Genomic DNA, 16,640 nt, shown 5'->3' on the forward strand with positions numbered 1-16,640 from the left:
AAGGGCTAGAGTACTTTCTACTGAACTAATGCATATTATTTTTACTTTAATATTCTATATTCTTTTTAAAAAATAAAATAGAGATGGGGTCTCGCTATGTTGATTAGGCTGGCCTCCAACTCCTGGCCTCAAGTGATCCTCTCATTTTGACCTCTCAGAATACTGAGATTACAGGCATGAGCCACCATGCCCAGCCTCTGATGTAATTATAATCAAGGACATCGGTAACATCAAGGAGAGGAACAGGTGTACTTATTTTATAGAGGTATCTGTAATTATAATTGGGAAAATATGATACATGCTATGCTATGCTATATACTTACTTTAAATTTGGAACTGTATTTTCTCAGCCTCAGTTTCTTCATCTGCAGACAAGAAAGTTAACTGTTTTCTCTTCCTCAAGCTCTAGCATTCTAAACTAAATGAGGAATTATAAAAGCTACTGAACTAAATGAGAAATTACAAAGGTTAGTGAATTAGGCATATTACTGAAATAATTGGTTTAAAAATCTTTCAAGCCCTTCAGGTGAAAATAAAAGGGAAAATCTTGCTAGAGAATCTGTGCTAAAAGACTTTAGTTAAAAAACATCAAGCCCCAGGCCAGGCACGGTGGCTCACGCTTGTAATCCCAGCACTTTGGGAGGCTGAGGCGGGCGGATCACGAGCTCAGGAGATCGAGACCACGGTGAAACCCCGTCTCTACTAAAAATACAAAAAAATTAGCCGGGCGTGGTGGCGGACGCCTGTAGTCCCAGCTACTCAGAGAGGCTGAGGCAGGAGAATTGCTTGAATCCGGGAGGCGGAGCTTGCAGTGAGCCGAGATTGCGCCACTGCACTCCAGCCTGGGCCACAGAGCAAGACTCTGTCTCAAAAAAACAAACAAACAAACAAACAAACAAAAAAAACATCAAGCCCCACTTCAATGTTCATTCTGAGGAGGACTAGAGAAAGTTGAGGCCATCAGTGTTCAGGTACAGAGTACTAATTCCACGAGACCCAATTCTATGTACCAACATGAGACGATGTTATTAGCACCTCTCACCCATAAAAAAATCTGTCTTCAGCTATTGTCAATTCAATCAATTGTCATTTTGGGAATTTGGTGGAAAGGGATTGCCTAGCCCTGGGCAAATGGATATTTTCAAAGCATCCACTAAAATAATTATAATTATTGCTTTATATCTTCCTTACACAATATAAAGTCATTGCAAAATATGTGAAAACAGAAAAAATATCTTTATAATTCTATCACCCTAACACAATAGTCCTCATTTTCCATAATTTCCTGCTAATATTTGCTCACATATATGTATACAATTACTATTTTGGAAATTTATTGATAGATTTTTTTAAGTTTGTCAAGCTGAATTTTGCCAAATTTGAGTTCAGAAGTTAGAAGTACTGGCTGTTTTTTCAACTTTGTTATACATTGTCTTTCTCTCTTCTTTATCCCTGGCCATAAAATGAGAGCACCGGCACCTTCTCCTTCTGTAATGAATAGAAGTAATGCTTCATATCTTTGAGCTCTTCTCAGCTATTCAGAAACAAGTACGAATTAATCTTAGATGCATTATTAACTTTTGAAAAAGATTTTTCTCTGACAATGTTTTTATATTAAGGCTGGGTTCTATGTATGATTTGCTACAAAAAAGAGGACAGGTGTCTAACACTCCCTCTGAACTGTCATTGACCTATGATAGGGCCAGTACAGAATGTTCTTCATTAGCTTTTTTTTAGGTGGAGGCAGATAAACAAGGGGAAGGGGAAAACCATTGGTCAAATTAAGAGCATGCAGATTTAAGTCCTGGGTTTGTCCTTGAGCAAGTCATTTAATATTACTAGGATCAGTTGCTTCGTCTGTAAAACACGGGTAATAATAACTATTTCATAGAGTTGTTATGAAGATTAAACAAGCTAATGTAGGAGAAAGTGCTGCAAAAATGAATCACATTTTTTTCTTAAAAAGAAATTATAAACAGATGACTCCATTGAACTATTCCTAATATTTGTCATGGAGATTTTTTGCCATATTATATGAATGAGAAGTGGCTTCAATTTTTGGTGGCTGATGAGCCATTTCCTGAATCATCTAGGTCCAGGCCTTTTTCTTCTTCTCCTATTTTCAGCTGGTTAGCTGCTCATTGAGATCTTGCCAGAGGGTGGGCGAAAGAAATAAAAACTGAAATCGGTCAATTTGACTCTTTGATAGCAGTCATGATGAAAGATCTGTGGATAGGGGGTATTAAACTTGTGAGTTAAACTGGAATTTTGCCTTCTTACCAGGAAATTGCAAGAACCTATTGATGGCTTGGATGCTGTGGTGGTGACAGCAAGTCCTCTTCTCTTGACTGAAGAAATGTCTTTGCCTGTCTGAAAAGTGGCCTCTCTTCCAGAATGACACATACTGACTTTTGAAGAAGCAAAAGGATACCTGCTGGCCAGTCACATCAGCCAAAACAACTCTGGGGAGCAGTGATTTGGCAGATGTTGCAACTGGAAGACTGTGGCATCAACAGAGCCCCAAAGCAATAATCTCTCTTTCTCTTCGCCCCCACGAATCCAGCAATCAAATAATCACTTTTAAGCATTTATTGTGCACCACCATATAACATAAAACGTGATGAATAGCTAGGTATATATATGACAACCTCTAAATTCTCAGAATACTATAATAAATTAAGAAAGCAAGAGTTGTGCATGTAAAAAGACAACTAACTACATAGGGAGAAGGCAGTGAACACATTTAGTGCATCTCCCCTGTACCAGTCACTGTGTGAGGTGCTGAACAGGTACTAATTTATCTAATCCCCACCAAATCCCTGGCAGGCATTTCTATCCTTGTTCTGTGGATGATGTGGGAGTTAGAGATATTTAGTAACTTGCCCAAGATCACATAGCTACAAAAGTATGGGGCCTGTTTTCCGGTTTAGATGTGTCTAACTCTGTAATCTATGCTCCATAACTACCCCACACCTACCAACGAGAGAAATCAGAGCTCAAAGACATCGTTTAGTATGGTTGGGGCATGACAAGACTTTAAAATGCCTATTGGCAAAATACGTTGATAAAGTTATACCAAGTCCATTAACTTTTCTGGGAAATATTTTTAGCCAGAGGAAAAATGCCTGGATTCTGGAAGCAGGGATGGTGGAGTGGAAATGACAGCACTCTAGTCTCAGCTCAGCCATTATCCACACGTGTTCATCTGAGCAAGTTGCTTCCTGCTTCTAGGCTTTGTGTCATCATCCATAGTATAGAGTGTTTCTAGATTGCCTAATGTCACTCACACTACATCACCGGGCGGGTATATGGTACACTAGCTCTAACATCAAGCAGACCTGAGTTTGAATCCTGGCTCCGTCTTCAAGCAATGCGCTCTTGGGCAAGTCATTTTCCCATCTGTAAAAATGGAGATGATAATACCTACCTCAGGGTCTTTGCCCTTATTGTTCATTCTCCTGGGGACAGTCTTTCCCAGATATACATAAAGGTCACTCTTTTACCTCCTTCAGGTCTTCACTCAACTTACTTTTTTTGAGAACTTTCTTGAACACAATACCTAAACTTGTAAACCATCTGGCATTTCCTATCCTCTTTCCTCATTTTATTATTTTCCTTAGCACTTAATACCTAATATACTATATATAGCACTCAATTATCTTATTTATTGCCTCTTTCCCACCTCTAGAATGTAAGCTCTATAAGGGCAGGAATTTTTGTATTCTTTACTGCTGTATCCCCAGTTTCTAGAATGATTTTGGTGATTAATAAATATTTCTTGCATAAATGAATTTTTTTGAGTATAGTGTGAGTAATGTCCTTTGCACAGGACCCAGTACACAGTAAACACTCCAGACATGTTATCTCTTTATGTTACCATTTTATTGCAACTTTCCCTCATCTCAGTGGGGCACATGTGTTCTCTTTCTTCTCCAGATAACCCAAGATTAGTACTTTAACCCAGCTAATGAATATGAAGGCTTGATTCTGTGGAGATTAGTCTAGAAGCAAGTGGAGTTGATCATTGTGAGGGAAGTAAGAGGGGATTTGTGTGGTTGCTACCTTCAAATACCTAAAGGTGTGTCACATGGATAGCAATTCCAGGAAGAATATTTCTGCTGCACAAGAAAGGATTTCAACATAATTGGGTGTGTAATGATAGAATAATCTGTCTCAGGAGATACCAGGTTGCTCATTTCCAGAGGTCTCCCAGAAGCTAGGTAACTAAATCTCACTGACTCTGAGGATAATTATTGTAATAAGTGACAAGGTTGGAGTGCACCTAAGGAGATCACGCACTTATGGAGACGGTAAGCAAAATATGGCATTCCTAGGGACAAGATAAATGGACAGCCAATAAGAGTATTGTTCAACCTATAAACTCAAAGAAATCAAGGATAGATGATTAACAGGCTGACGACAGTCATCTCAATAAAAGTCAAGACATGATACCCAGACTCAAGTCAGTTTTCAGATTCAGAACCCACTGATAGAAAAAAAAAAAAAAAACCTGGGTCTCTAGGTAATGAGACCATTCAAATTTTATAGAAAATATAGATGGTGATGATTTTCTCATTATTTTCCCAAAAGGCCCTTGGCCACTTTCTCAAGTGATCATATACTAGAGGAAGAGGATGACCCAAATAGTTTGAGGACCATGAGACATAGGTCCCGAGTTGACATTGATATCTGAGACCCAGATAGTCATCATGGTCTTGTTGTCAAAATACAGGGTCTTAGTGTATCCACAACTGTGATTGCCCACAGTGCATCCACTGAGTCCATGGACCCACACTTGGGAATTTCCTCAGTAACTGAAAGAATAATTGAAATGCATATACTTGGTAATTGATAGAAAGCTCACAGTATTCCTTGGACTGTGGGATAAGAGCTACTGTAATGAGGAAGACCAAGTATAATCTTCTGAAACTTCTGTTCCTCCAACCCCACTTCCCTATGAAAATAGTAAACCGAAAACAATATTGCATGCTAGAGTGAATGGAAGAGATTAATGAAATGCTTAATCCTAAAGGATGTAGGGGTGGTGGTCCTCATCATATCCCCATTAATTTTCTGGTATAGTCCCTACTAAAACTAGAAGGATACTAGAACATGACAGTTGCATTACTGTAAACTCATACAAATATTAGCCCCAATTGCAACTGCTGTGCCAGGTGTGATATCTTTGCTAGAGAAGATTAACACAGTGTCAAGTATATGGTATGCAGCCTTTGACATGGCAAATGAGTAATTTTCCATCCCTGTCAAGAAGGATGTCAAGAAGCAGTCCATATTCACATAGGGTGGACAACAAAGTGTATTTGTGATCTTGTACCAGGGCTATGTTAATTCTTCTACCCTCTATCATCATAGAGTCTGAAGGGACTTAGACTATCTGGTTATTCCAATGTCACATTTATTTACTATATGGATGAGGTCATGTTAAGAAGTATCAGAAAACTATTCTGAAAGCCTTGAGTAAGATGCATGTGGTTCACAGGATAAAAGATAAAACCATATGTAGTGGTTCATGCCTGTAATCCCAGCACTTTGGGAGGCCAAGGTGGGAGGATTACTTGCATCCAGGAATTTGAGATCAGCCTGGGCAACATAGTGAAACCTCATCTCTACAAAAAATAAAAAATTAGCTGGGCATGATGGCACGTGCCTGTAGTCCCAGCTAATTGGGAGGCAGAAGTGCGAGGCTTGTTTGAGCCTGAGAGGTCGAGGCTGCAGTGAACCATGACCACACCACTGCACTCAGCTTGGGTGACAGGGACTCACCTCAAAAAAATAAAAATAAATAAATAAAATAAAACCTATGCATATTCAGAGACCTGCCATATTAGTGAACTTTTTAGAAGTTCAGGGCTATGAGGCATGTTGAGATTGCCCTTCCAAAAATAAAGGCAGATTATTTCAATTTATATCTTCTGAGAAAGAATCACAATACCTGATAGTACTCTTTGGGTTCTGGAAGAAGCAGAACTTCCACATTTGGACATACTGCTCTGACCATTTACCAGGTAACATGGAAAATTTCTAACTTTGGGTGAAGCCTAGGGTAGGAAAGGGCTCTATAGAAGTTTCAGTTGCAGTATAAGCAGCCCTGCAACTGGGACCATATGACCCAGTAGTCCCCATGATATTATAGGTATCTATGGTGGGAAAAGACATGCTGTGTAGCTATGTCAAGCCATAGTGAGAGTACCACAATATGAACCCATAAAATTTTGGAGCAAGGTCGTGCCTTTTGCATCAGAAAATTAGACTCCAGTTGAAAAAAGAGCTCCAGTGTACAACCGGGACCTAGGAGAGATGAGTACCTGATCTGGAATATCAAATGACAGTGTAGCCAGACATCCTCTCATAAATTAGGTTAAATCAGACCCAGCAAATTTTAAAACACAGTGGACCTATCAACTACCCATTATAAGATGGAAGTGTTTTATACGGGCTCAGATACAAATAGACCCAGAGGGCACAGTGAGCTACAAGAGCGAAGGACCAGACTCTCATGTTATTCCCACTGTTACACTGGTGCCTCTCCCTCAGCTCACAAATTTGGCAACTTGAAGAGTCCTTTATGATGCGGTGGCTGAGGAGGAAAAGTCTGAGCTTAGTATGTGGGGCAAGCCCGAAATGGATGGCAGCAGGAGCACACCCACTCTTGGGTAATGCTGTGAAATACAGTGGGAAACAGAAATTATTAGAATTGGCAGAGCTTTGAGTGATTCATCGGCCATATATTTTGTGTGGGGGAAAAAAGTGGACTGAGATAAAAACATATAAAGACTCATGGCAATGGCAAATGGTTTGGCTAGTGATTAGGAACCTAGAAGAAGAGATATTTAGAGGTTAGAGACAAGGAGATCTAGGAAGGACATATGTGGATGGACTTATGCAAGTGGGCAAAAAGAATGAGGATTTTTGCATCACTTAATTAACATTCACCCAAGAGTATCCACTGAAGAAGAGGCACTAAACAATCACATAGATAGAATGAGTCAGAAAGTGCCTGCTTTTCTCATTGGCCAGCCCAGTGCTGGCTCAATGGACACATAAACAAAATGGCTATGGTGGCAGGGAGCAGGTCCAATAGCAAGGACTCCTGCTTACCAAGGCTAATCTAGTTACTGCCATTAAAAAATGTCTATGCTAGCAACATGGACGAGAGTAAGCCCCTTTCCCAATATGGCACCCCATTCCTCAAGGAGACTAACGATTTGATAGTAACTTGAGAACACAGGATCTCTCCTACCCTGTAAAGGGCAAAAATTCATCTTGATGGAAATAAACACGTATATGACATTTGACTTTGCCTTTCCTACCTCAAAGCCTTGTCTGGTACCAGCTTTTTGGGGTTTCTAAAGCATATGATCCACTGACACAGGATTCTACATCATATCACATTGGACCAAGGAACCCACTTTATAGCAAAGGAAGGATAGCGTGAGCAAATGACCATGGGGTTCACTTTCCTATCATATGCAACACCATCAAGATACTACTATCTTGACAGAATTATAGAATGAATTTTTTTTAAGACAGCACAAGCTTAGAAATGATAGCTTGCAATGATAGGGCACCATCTTCCAGAACATAGTGTACATCTAGATCAATGACCATTTTATGGTGCTATGTCCCTGATATATAGAGTATATGAATCTGAAGCCAAGGGCTAGAAGTCATAGTGACCCACTTCCATCACTCCCAGTGACCTACTTAGTGGATTTGTGCAACCTGTTCCCATAACTCTAGTCTTTGTGGGTCTGGAAGTCTACTTCACAAAGAAGAAATCCTTCCTCCAGGACACATAGCAGGCCACATTGAACTATCATCTATGGCTGCTGTCTTAGCACTGTGAGCTCTATCTGATAGAGACCACCAAGCAAGGTAAGGGAAGAAGGCCAACTGACCCACCTTAGGAGGTGATGCTGCTGTTACCAACTGGGGCAGGACTCAATACATTTGGCAGCCAGATGACTATGGTCACCATGTCCTTCTCAAATACAGTTGCTGCACCCGTCCATTTACTCCCAGAAGTCAGCAGGAGATTACCAAGTAATGCTCCAGTGAGTTACATTTATTTTGTGGTGAGGAGGAATGGCAATAACCACTGCATATTGGGAAGTAGTCCCAGAGCACACTTTTCAGTGTGTAGGATTTTACACATAGACTGTAAGTTAACTGATACCATTTTCCAGGGTCCTTTTGGACCCGCTCACAGAACAGTGCTTGTAATGATCAATTTAATGTGTCAACTTGACCGAGTCACAGAGTGTCCAAATATTTGGTTAAACATTATTTCTGGGTGTGTCGGTGAGGGTGTTTCTGGAAGAGATTAGCATGCCCAAGGTAAGTGGCTTTAGAAGTTCTTACTAAGAAAGGATGGCTCACGCCTGTAATTCCAGCACTTTGAGAGGCTGAGGCGGGCAGATCACGAGGTCAGGAGATCGAGACCATCCTGGCTAACATAGTGAAACCCCATCTCTACTAAAAATACAAAAAATTAGCCGGGCATGGTGGCGGGCACCTGTAGTCCCAGCTACTCAGGAGACTGAGGCAGGAGAATGGCGTGAACCCAGGAGGCAGAGCTTGCAGTGAGCGGAGATCAAGCCACTGCACTCCAGCCTGGGTGACAGAGTGAGACTCTGTCTCAAAAAAAAAAAAAAAAAAAAAAAAAGAACTTCTTACTAGGAAAGGAAGATTGAGCTGAACCAATCTTTTGATTGAATTGGTGGGCTGAGTAGAGTAGATGGCCCTCCCCGGTGTGGGTAAGCCTCATCCAAACCACTGGAGGTCTAAACAGAATGAAAGGCTGAATAAGAGAGAATTTGCGCTCCATGTCTTACTGCTTAAGCTGAAGCATTGGTCTTCCCCTGCCCCTAAACTGGGACTTACACCATTAGCATGCCTGCATCTTAGGGTTCAGATATGAATTAGAACTTACACCTTCAGTGCACTGGTTTTGGCCTTTGTTCTTGGATCAGAACCGAAACCACTGGTTCTCCTGGTTCTCAGGCGGTCGGAAATAGGCTGGAACTACACCTTGACTTTTCTAGGTCTCTAGCTTGCAGATGCAGACTGTGGGACTACTCAGTCTCCGTGATTGTGTGAGCCAGTTTCTCATAATAAATAAACTTTATTTAATAAACCTTGTATCTTATTGGTTCTGTTTTTCTGGGAAACGCATACCAATACAGTGTCCTAGCCAATTCCTAATAGATCAGCCTAAGTTCAATGTCTGTGTAATACACAGGTTTTTTTTTTTTTTTTTTTTTTTTTTTTTTTTTTTTTGAGCTTAGGGCTTATGGAAAACCTGCATAAAGCCACTTTCAGGCCTGTCCCCTACATCCATCCCAGATGAGGTAAAGTTCTCTGTTGCAGTGTAGCTCTGGCAAGTTCTGGCATCTCTCTCACTGCTCTGGCAGAAGATTACTCGCTGAAGTGCTGCCTGTCCCAGGATGCTCACCCTGTTGGCTGTTCCTTTCTCTTTTTACATGACCTGTCACTTTTCCCAACAGGAGGTGTCCCCACTGGCGGCAAGGTGATCAAGCACACAGCAGACCCTATTAAACTTCACTCTTGCATCTTCAGCAGATTTCCTGTTGATACCTGCAATATTTTAAAAGTCAGTTCCTCCTGGGGGAAAAAGGTAGGAGCATGAGGTGAGGGAGGGGATGAATGGTTTGTGCACCCCTTGAACTATTTCATCTTTTTAATTGTTTTATTCTGTTTCTGAACAGTTGCCTCTTTTGATGCCATTTTAATTGTGATGGCTCTTACAGAAACTCTCTCTCCTGTTCAGAAAAAGGCAATAAAGTTTGCAGGGTTTTGTTTGAAAGCTTCTGGTTCACATGTGCAAATAATTTTTAAAAAAAGACTCCATGTAAGGCAAGAGCTTAGAAACCTGCCTCCTATCTACCATGGATGTACCACAAGATTTACCTTAAAAAAAAACAGATGGGAAACTTAGCATTGGCAGCTATGAAACATTCTCTAGGTCTGTTACCTGTTTCAAACCTCCACCACTGCCCACTCTCAGCTCCCACTGACTGCATCTCTGAGCTTCTTAATACATATTTCCAAGTACTGGAATCTGTAGGGCTGGATGCAGCTCACTCAGCCTAGTTAATGGGCTTTGGGTAAGTTGGAGAGGCTATGAGGTGTGTTCAGCTCAATCTTCCTTTCCTAGTAAAAACTTCTAAAGCCACTTACTTTGGGCATACTGACCTTCAGCTGCACTTTGACATTGGAAATATGATCTTCATGGCTTAATCTGATAACATGCCAATACTTAGGATCTTTAGCAAACTGCATCTGGATTGCCCCCATCTTTCCTGATAGGTAATATGAATACACACCCACATACACACACACACGAACACACACACATACACACATGCATGCACATACACATACACACTCATAGCCTTCTTCACATGGTTGTCAGTTTTCCAGAACATCTTGGCACTGGCAGGACTATCTATGCACTTCATGGAAGGGGCTGGGCTCAGTCCAGGTTTTGTGACAATGGGGTCTAGAGAAGGGATGAAATCCAACAGTTAGGCAAAGACAGGTGCCACCAATGCACCTGCATCCAGCCCAGTGCTCCATGCATTAAGCCTGTAGTGCTTTTAAATCATTCTTGGAGCTTTGCAAAATGTTTCTCCTGCCTGAGCTGTCTCTGGCCTCATACACCTAACATGTAAATCTCTCTGCATGTAAGGCAGAGCAAGCGAGCGTAAGTCAATGAATCCTGCCCCACTAGCAAACTTAAGCAGTGTGGGACCTCTCATTCCTTGTGCATCACAGGTAGATGAGGACCTAGGAGGCAGAAACGGAAGAACGATGGGGGGAGAAACGAAGACATCCCACTGCCTCATCTTCCACATGCGTGTGTGAGCCCACTGTGCCCACTTTCTTTCCCTGCCTTTCCTGAGATTTGTTTCTTTTGAGAGAGTTGCATTCTAGAACAGAGAGTGGCAGAGATGGAATAGGATTCAGGGGCTCAGTGAACTCAAAGCCAGTTACGTGATCTGGATTGACAGTTTCTGTTATTTAACTCTTCATGTCTTTGTGTTTTACTTCTTGACCCTGATCTCAGCTTCTTAGAGTGGGCCACCCACCATGGCTATCTCTGGAATCCCAACTTTGCCAAAACACAGCACAAAATCATTTGCTGCTTTTATTTGTGTATGAGGATGACCAGGAAAAGGATATAGGCATAGGTGAAAGAAGGGTTGAGAATTTGCTAGGTTGACCCAAAACCTAATCCGTCCCAGGTTGTATGGGACACTTTCTCTTGGAGAGTCAATCTCTCTCTCTGAGAACGTATTTCCTCTCTGAGGCCTATGCTGTATGGCCAGGAAGCTTAGGCTGCTTTCCTGTAATCATAGAGAGTTGAGAGGGATCTCAACACTCATTTCATCTAATTCCCTTATTTAACAGGTGAAGAAATTGATACGTTTTCTCACCTGCATTTTTCACTCATTATTTCATTTTGTCCTCACGATGCCCCACTAAGGTGGGTGTTATTACTCCATCCTATGAGGGAGGAAACTAAGCACCACAGAGATGATGCGACTTGCCCAAGGCCACATAGATGGTTAGCAGTGGGGTCTGAGATTGATCCCGGGTAGCCTGACTCTCAGTCTAAGGCCTTTCCGTCTTAATCAAGGATCCCTTAATGTTAGTCTAAAGACTTACACAGGTTATTGAAGATATTTTCATACAACTATGATAAATATAAAATATGTACATATCAACATAACCTTGCAAACTTTCTTTCTTGGAAAAGTCTGTCTTTAATGAGATGATGCCCTTCCTACACTTTTGGTATTTAAAGATCTCTTCTTTATGAACTTATAATGATAATAAATAGTGGAGGTTTATATATTTGCTTGGCAAAATGGAACACTGTGAACTACATGACAGTCTTTAATGCTTTTAAAAATTAGGAATCCCGAAATCTGGGAACACAGTACCCTATAGCCATCTATGTTGTTGCCTGCAGCATCTGCCAAGATGAGCTGAAGATTACTACAAGCATTTGACTCGTCATCGTGTCAAGAAGTCATCACCAATGGCTCAGCAACGTTGGGGCCAAGACTCTGCCCTCATAGGGCTCAAAGCTCCTACCTGGTCAATCAGGAACCTGCACAGTCCCAAGAGTACCATAGGATGTCTGGGAGGAAGGGGAGCCTGGGGGCTTGGGAATTGATGAGATTCCATATTTGACCATTTCTTCCCATCTCTATCTGGGGTGTCAGACAGGAGGGATAATGCAAAGAACCGAGAACTTAACCTGGTGTGCCCAACACTGCTCTCCTGGCCCCAGGTAAATAAGCTTAATAGGAAGAAAGGATGCTGTGGAGTGCACCAGCCATGATTCCAGGGCCATTACTTAGTAAGTGTATGATCTCGAGCAGCTTCTTTTATGAGCTTTGCTGTGTTGCTCCAACAATAAAATATATTGTATACAAAGCACCTATACAGGGCTGGTACTTACTAAATGCTCAATAAACATTCATTTTTGCCTCCTTTTAGCATATGTTCTTTTCCTACTTTGCCTCAAGAGTCAGTGCCAGGGAAAACTGTGAGTTATCTTGTGTTTGGTAACTTCATGTCTACACTCTTGCAACTCTGGGTCCTTCCAGCCAGGGAAATGCTGTTTAATATCCAAATTAACACCGAATGGCTCAGAGTTTATGAGGAGAGGACAATGCTGAAGCAAAAGAAAAATTCTGGCAGTGGTATTCCAGACTCCATGGCACCCAGCTGAAGGGGCTTTGCAGTCCCAGCCTCCCTGACACACAGCTGTGGGCCCCGCTCTTTCCTCCCAGGCAGGAGGCCAGTCCTGGTGCCAGGCTTGGGCTGGGCACTGGAGCCTCTGCTGTCATTGCCATCTTTCTCTTGCTCTGTGCACTTGGTGTTACAGCTGACACCTGGGATGTCACATTCTGACATATGAGGCTATGGGGGTCAAGTGGGCAAGGATGGGGGCGAGAACATGGCTTTCACAGCCAGGTACATGTCAAACCAAATTCCACTCATGATTGGGTGTCTAGCTTGGAACTGATCTGGATCAGAGTGATATGCTGAAGTCAAATGACAACGTCTGTCTGTCTGGGGCTTATCTGACAGGATGTGCTCCCTGGCGGGTCCCAGGGTCCAGGACAGAGGCTGCAGGGAAAAGGGAGGGTGTGAGGCAAGTGGTGGTCCTTCCTCCTCTTTGCCTTGTCTTCACATTTGTTGCCAGCTCGTGCCTGCTGACATTTGAGCAGATTCTATTTATGCAAATAGTCTATTTTGCTTTATTTTGAGTCTCCTACATGCATGTAGACCATTAACTGTCACAAAGGTTTCTTTCCACGGTGGTGACTAACAGCACGGTCACTCACCCAGCAACAAGGAAGAGGCCTGACTGGGGAGGAAGAGTGTTTAATATTGATGTGAGTCCTGAATAAATGAGGATTTGTGAGGCAGTGTTGGATGGCATTCAACAGCACAGGCTTTGAATTCAGACAGCCCTGAGTCTGAATCTCTGCATTGACACTTATTAGTTTGATGGGCCTGGGCAACTTTATTTAATATCACTGATCCTCAGTTTCTACATCTGTAAAATGGTGACGTAATAATATACATTATATGGGAGTATTTTGAGGATTAAGTGAAAATGCATGCAAAGCAGCTCTCTTTAGAAAGCTTGGACAATTTCTCAATATTATTATAGGAGGATTCTGATCTTCTGCCACTTGAGTTTTACCACTTTCTGTACATTCTTTGTTTTGCTCTCTGTAATTAGGATAACAAGAGGGTACCAAAAGGAAGAAAGGAAGAGGAGACCCCGTGGTTGGTAGGCTGGAAGAAACACTTAGGAGAAGCAATTTGTTCTCTTGGGGATATTTCCAGTGGAATGTTATATCCTAGAAACTTCTTTAAAAAAATTATACAAGGCTTGGCTCGGCGTGGTGGCTCACGCCTGTAATCCCAGCACTTTGGGAGGCCAAGGTGGGTGGATCATGAGGTCAGGAGATCGAGACCATCCTGGCTAACACGGTGAAACCCTGTCTCTACTAAAAATACAAAAAATTAGCTGGGCGTGGTGGTGGGCGCCTGTAGTCCCAGCTACTCGGGAGGCTGAGGCAGGAGAATGTCATGGACCCGGAGGCAGAGCTTGCAGTGAGCCAAGATTGCACCACTGCCCTTCAGCCTGGGTGACAGAGCGAGATTCTCTCTCTCAAAAAAAAAAAAAAAAAAGAAATAAAAAAAGAAAATTATACAAGGCTTATACATGTATAATTTTGTTTTTTAGAAACTTGAAAGACAGGGCAGGAGGATAACTACATATATTAATACTAGGGTATATAATTATTATTAATAGAAAATCAGGCCAGGTGTGGTTGTTCATGCCTGTACACTTTGGGAGTCAGAGGCAAGAAGGTCACTTAAGGCCAAGATTCTGGGATCAGCCTAGGCAACATAAATACAAAAATTAGTCAGGTGTGGTGGTGCCTACCTGTAGTCCCAGCTACTCGGGAGGCTGAGGTAGAATTGCCTGGGAGGTTGAGGCTTCAGTGAGCTGTGATGGTGCCACTGCACACCAGCCTGGGCACCAAAGCGAGACTCTATTAAAAAAAAAAAAGAAAAGAAAGAAAGAAAGAAACACAATCAGCTGCTTTCATTCTCCAAAATAAGTGTACAAAGATAATAAGAAATGCTTGACTGAAACTATAACTTTGTCTTTGACCACAGAACACAGCTGGGTGGAAGGCAATTGGAGAAAGAAGCCAATCAGCGACCTCCAGAAATTTCCTCTTTTTTTTCACTCACGAGGACAGTTTATTGAGGTAGCAGGGGACCTCATGCAAGCTGCTCCAAGTCAATGAAAGGGGGCAGCACTAGCAGTGTGCCAAGAGGCAAAAGACAGAAAAATAGAACTAGAGGATCCTTGGATACCAAAGCTGGGAAAAAGCGCAAATTCAGATGAGAGGTTGTAATGTAGACTGAGATAAGACAACAGAGTTCCAAGTATTAGAGAGCAGTGAATCCAAGATGTTTGCAATGTGATGTCAACTTAAGCCTCTTTTAAAGTTTTCATTACGAGCATTCCCAAACATGCTCACGAGTACAGAGTACAACATTGCCTATCACCGAGCTTCAGCAACTATCAACTTTTCTCCATACTTGCTTCTTTTTTTACCCTCTTTTAATTTTGCTAAAGTACATTGCAGATACTCCTAAACACTTCAGTATGCACTTTATTTTTTAACAGAATCACAATGCCAATTTCAACTTCTACTAAATTTAACAATTATTTATTAACAATACCATCTTGCAAGGTTGCCCTCTCTTACCACTGCTATTCAACATAGTATTGGAAGTTTTGGCCAGGGAAATCAGCAAGAAAAAGAAATAAAGGGCATCCAAATAGGAAGAGAGGAAGTCAGATTATCCCTGTTTGCAGATGACGTAGTTCTAGATCTAGAAAACCTCATAGTCTTTTCTAAATCTAGAAAACCCCAAAAGCTCCTTCATCTAATCAAAAACCCCAAAAGCCCCTTCAGCTAATCAACAACTTCAACAAAGTTTCAGGATACAAAATCAATGTACAAAAATCACTAGCTTTCCTATACACCAATAACAATCAATCTAAAAGCTGAATAAGAAATACAATCCCATTTAAATATCTAGGCATACAGCTAACCAGGGAGGTGAAATATTTCTACAATGAGAATTATAAAACACTGCTCAAAGAAATCAGAGATGACACAAACAAACGGAAAACATCCCATGCTCATGGATAAGAAGAATCAATATCATTAAAATTGCCATACTACCCAAAGCAATTTATAGATTCAATGCTATTCCTATCAAACTACCAACGACATTCTTTACAGAATTAGAATAAACTATTTTAAAATGTATATGGAAACAAAAAAGAGCCTGAATACCCAAGGCAATCCTAAGCAAAAAGAACAAAGCTGGAGGCATCATGTTACCCAACTTAAAACTATACTACAAAGCTACAGTAACCAAAACAGCATGATACTGGTACAAAAACCAACAAATAGACAAATGGAACAGAATAGAGAGCCCAGAAATAAGGCCACACAACTACAACCATCTGTTCTTTGACAAAGCTAACAAAAACAAGCAATGGAGAAAGGACTCCCTATTCAATAAATGGTGCTGAGAGAACTGCCTAGCCATATGCAGAAAAGTGAAACTGGACCCCTTTCTTACACTGTATACAAAAATAAACTCAGGATGAATTAAGAACTTAACTGTAGAAGTCAAAACTATAAAAAGTCTGGAAGACAATTTAGACAATACCATCTTGGACATAGGAACAGGCAAAGATTTCGTGACAAAGACTCCAAGAGCAATTGCAACAAAAGCAAAAGTTGACAAATGAGATCTAATTAAACTTTAAAAGCTTCTACACAGCAAAAGAAACTATCAACAGAATAAACAGACAGCCTACAGAATGGGAGAAAATATTTGCAAACTATGCATCTGGCAAAGGTCTAATATCCAGCATCTATAAGGAACTTAAACAAATTTACAAGAAAAAAACAAACAACCACATTAAAAAGTGGACAAAGGACATGAACAGACACTTTTCTAAACAA

General features: G+C 41.3%; 1 protein-coding gene across 2 annotated transcripts in view; it reads left to right on the forward strand.

Moving 5' to 3' along the window:
• The window catches only part of PBX1 (PBX homeobox 1), a 328,066-nt gene extending 324,294 nt beyond the window's left edge, over positions 1-3,772 (forward strand). For both annotated transcript variants that reach the window (XM_063625014.1, XM_063625018.1), the window contains one exon: positions 2,284-3,772. In XM_063625014.1, the coding sequence (XP_063481084.1) occupies positions 2,284-2,304 (21 nt within the window). In that variant the 3' untranslated portion in view covers positions 2,305-3,772. The remainder of the gene's footprint in view (positions 1-2,283) is intronic.
• The last annotated feature ends 12,868 nt before the right edge of the window (positions 3,773-16,640 follow it).

The sequence above is a fragment of the Symphalangus syndactylus genome, chromosome 12 (genome assembly GCF_028878055.3).
Source record: "Symphalangus syndactylus isolate Jambi chromosome 12, NHGRI_mSymSyn1-v2.1_pri, whole genome shotgun sequence".
NCBI classification, from domain to species: Eukaryota; Metazoa; Chordata; class Mammalia; order Primates; family Hylobatidae; genus Symphalangus; species Symphalangus syndactylus.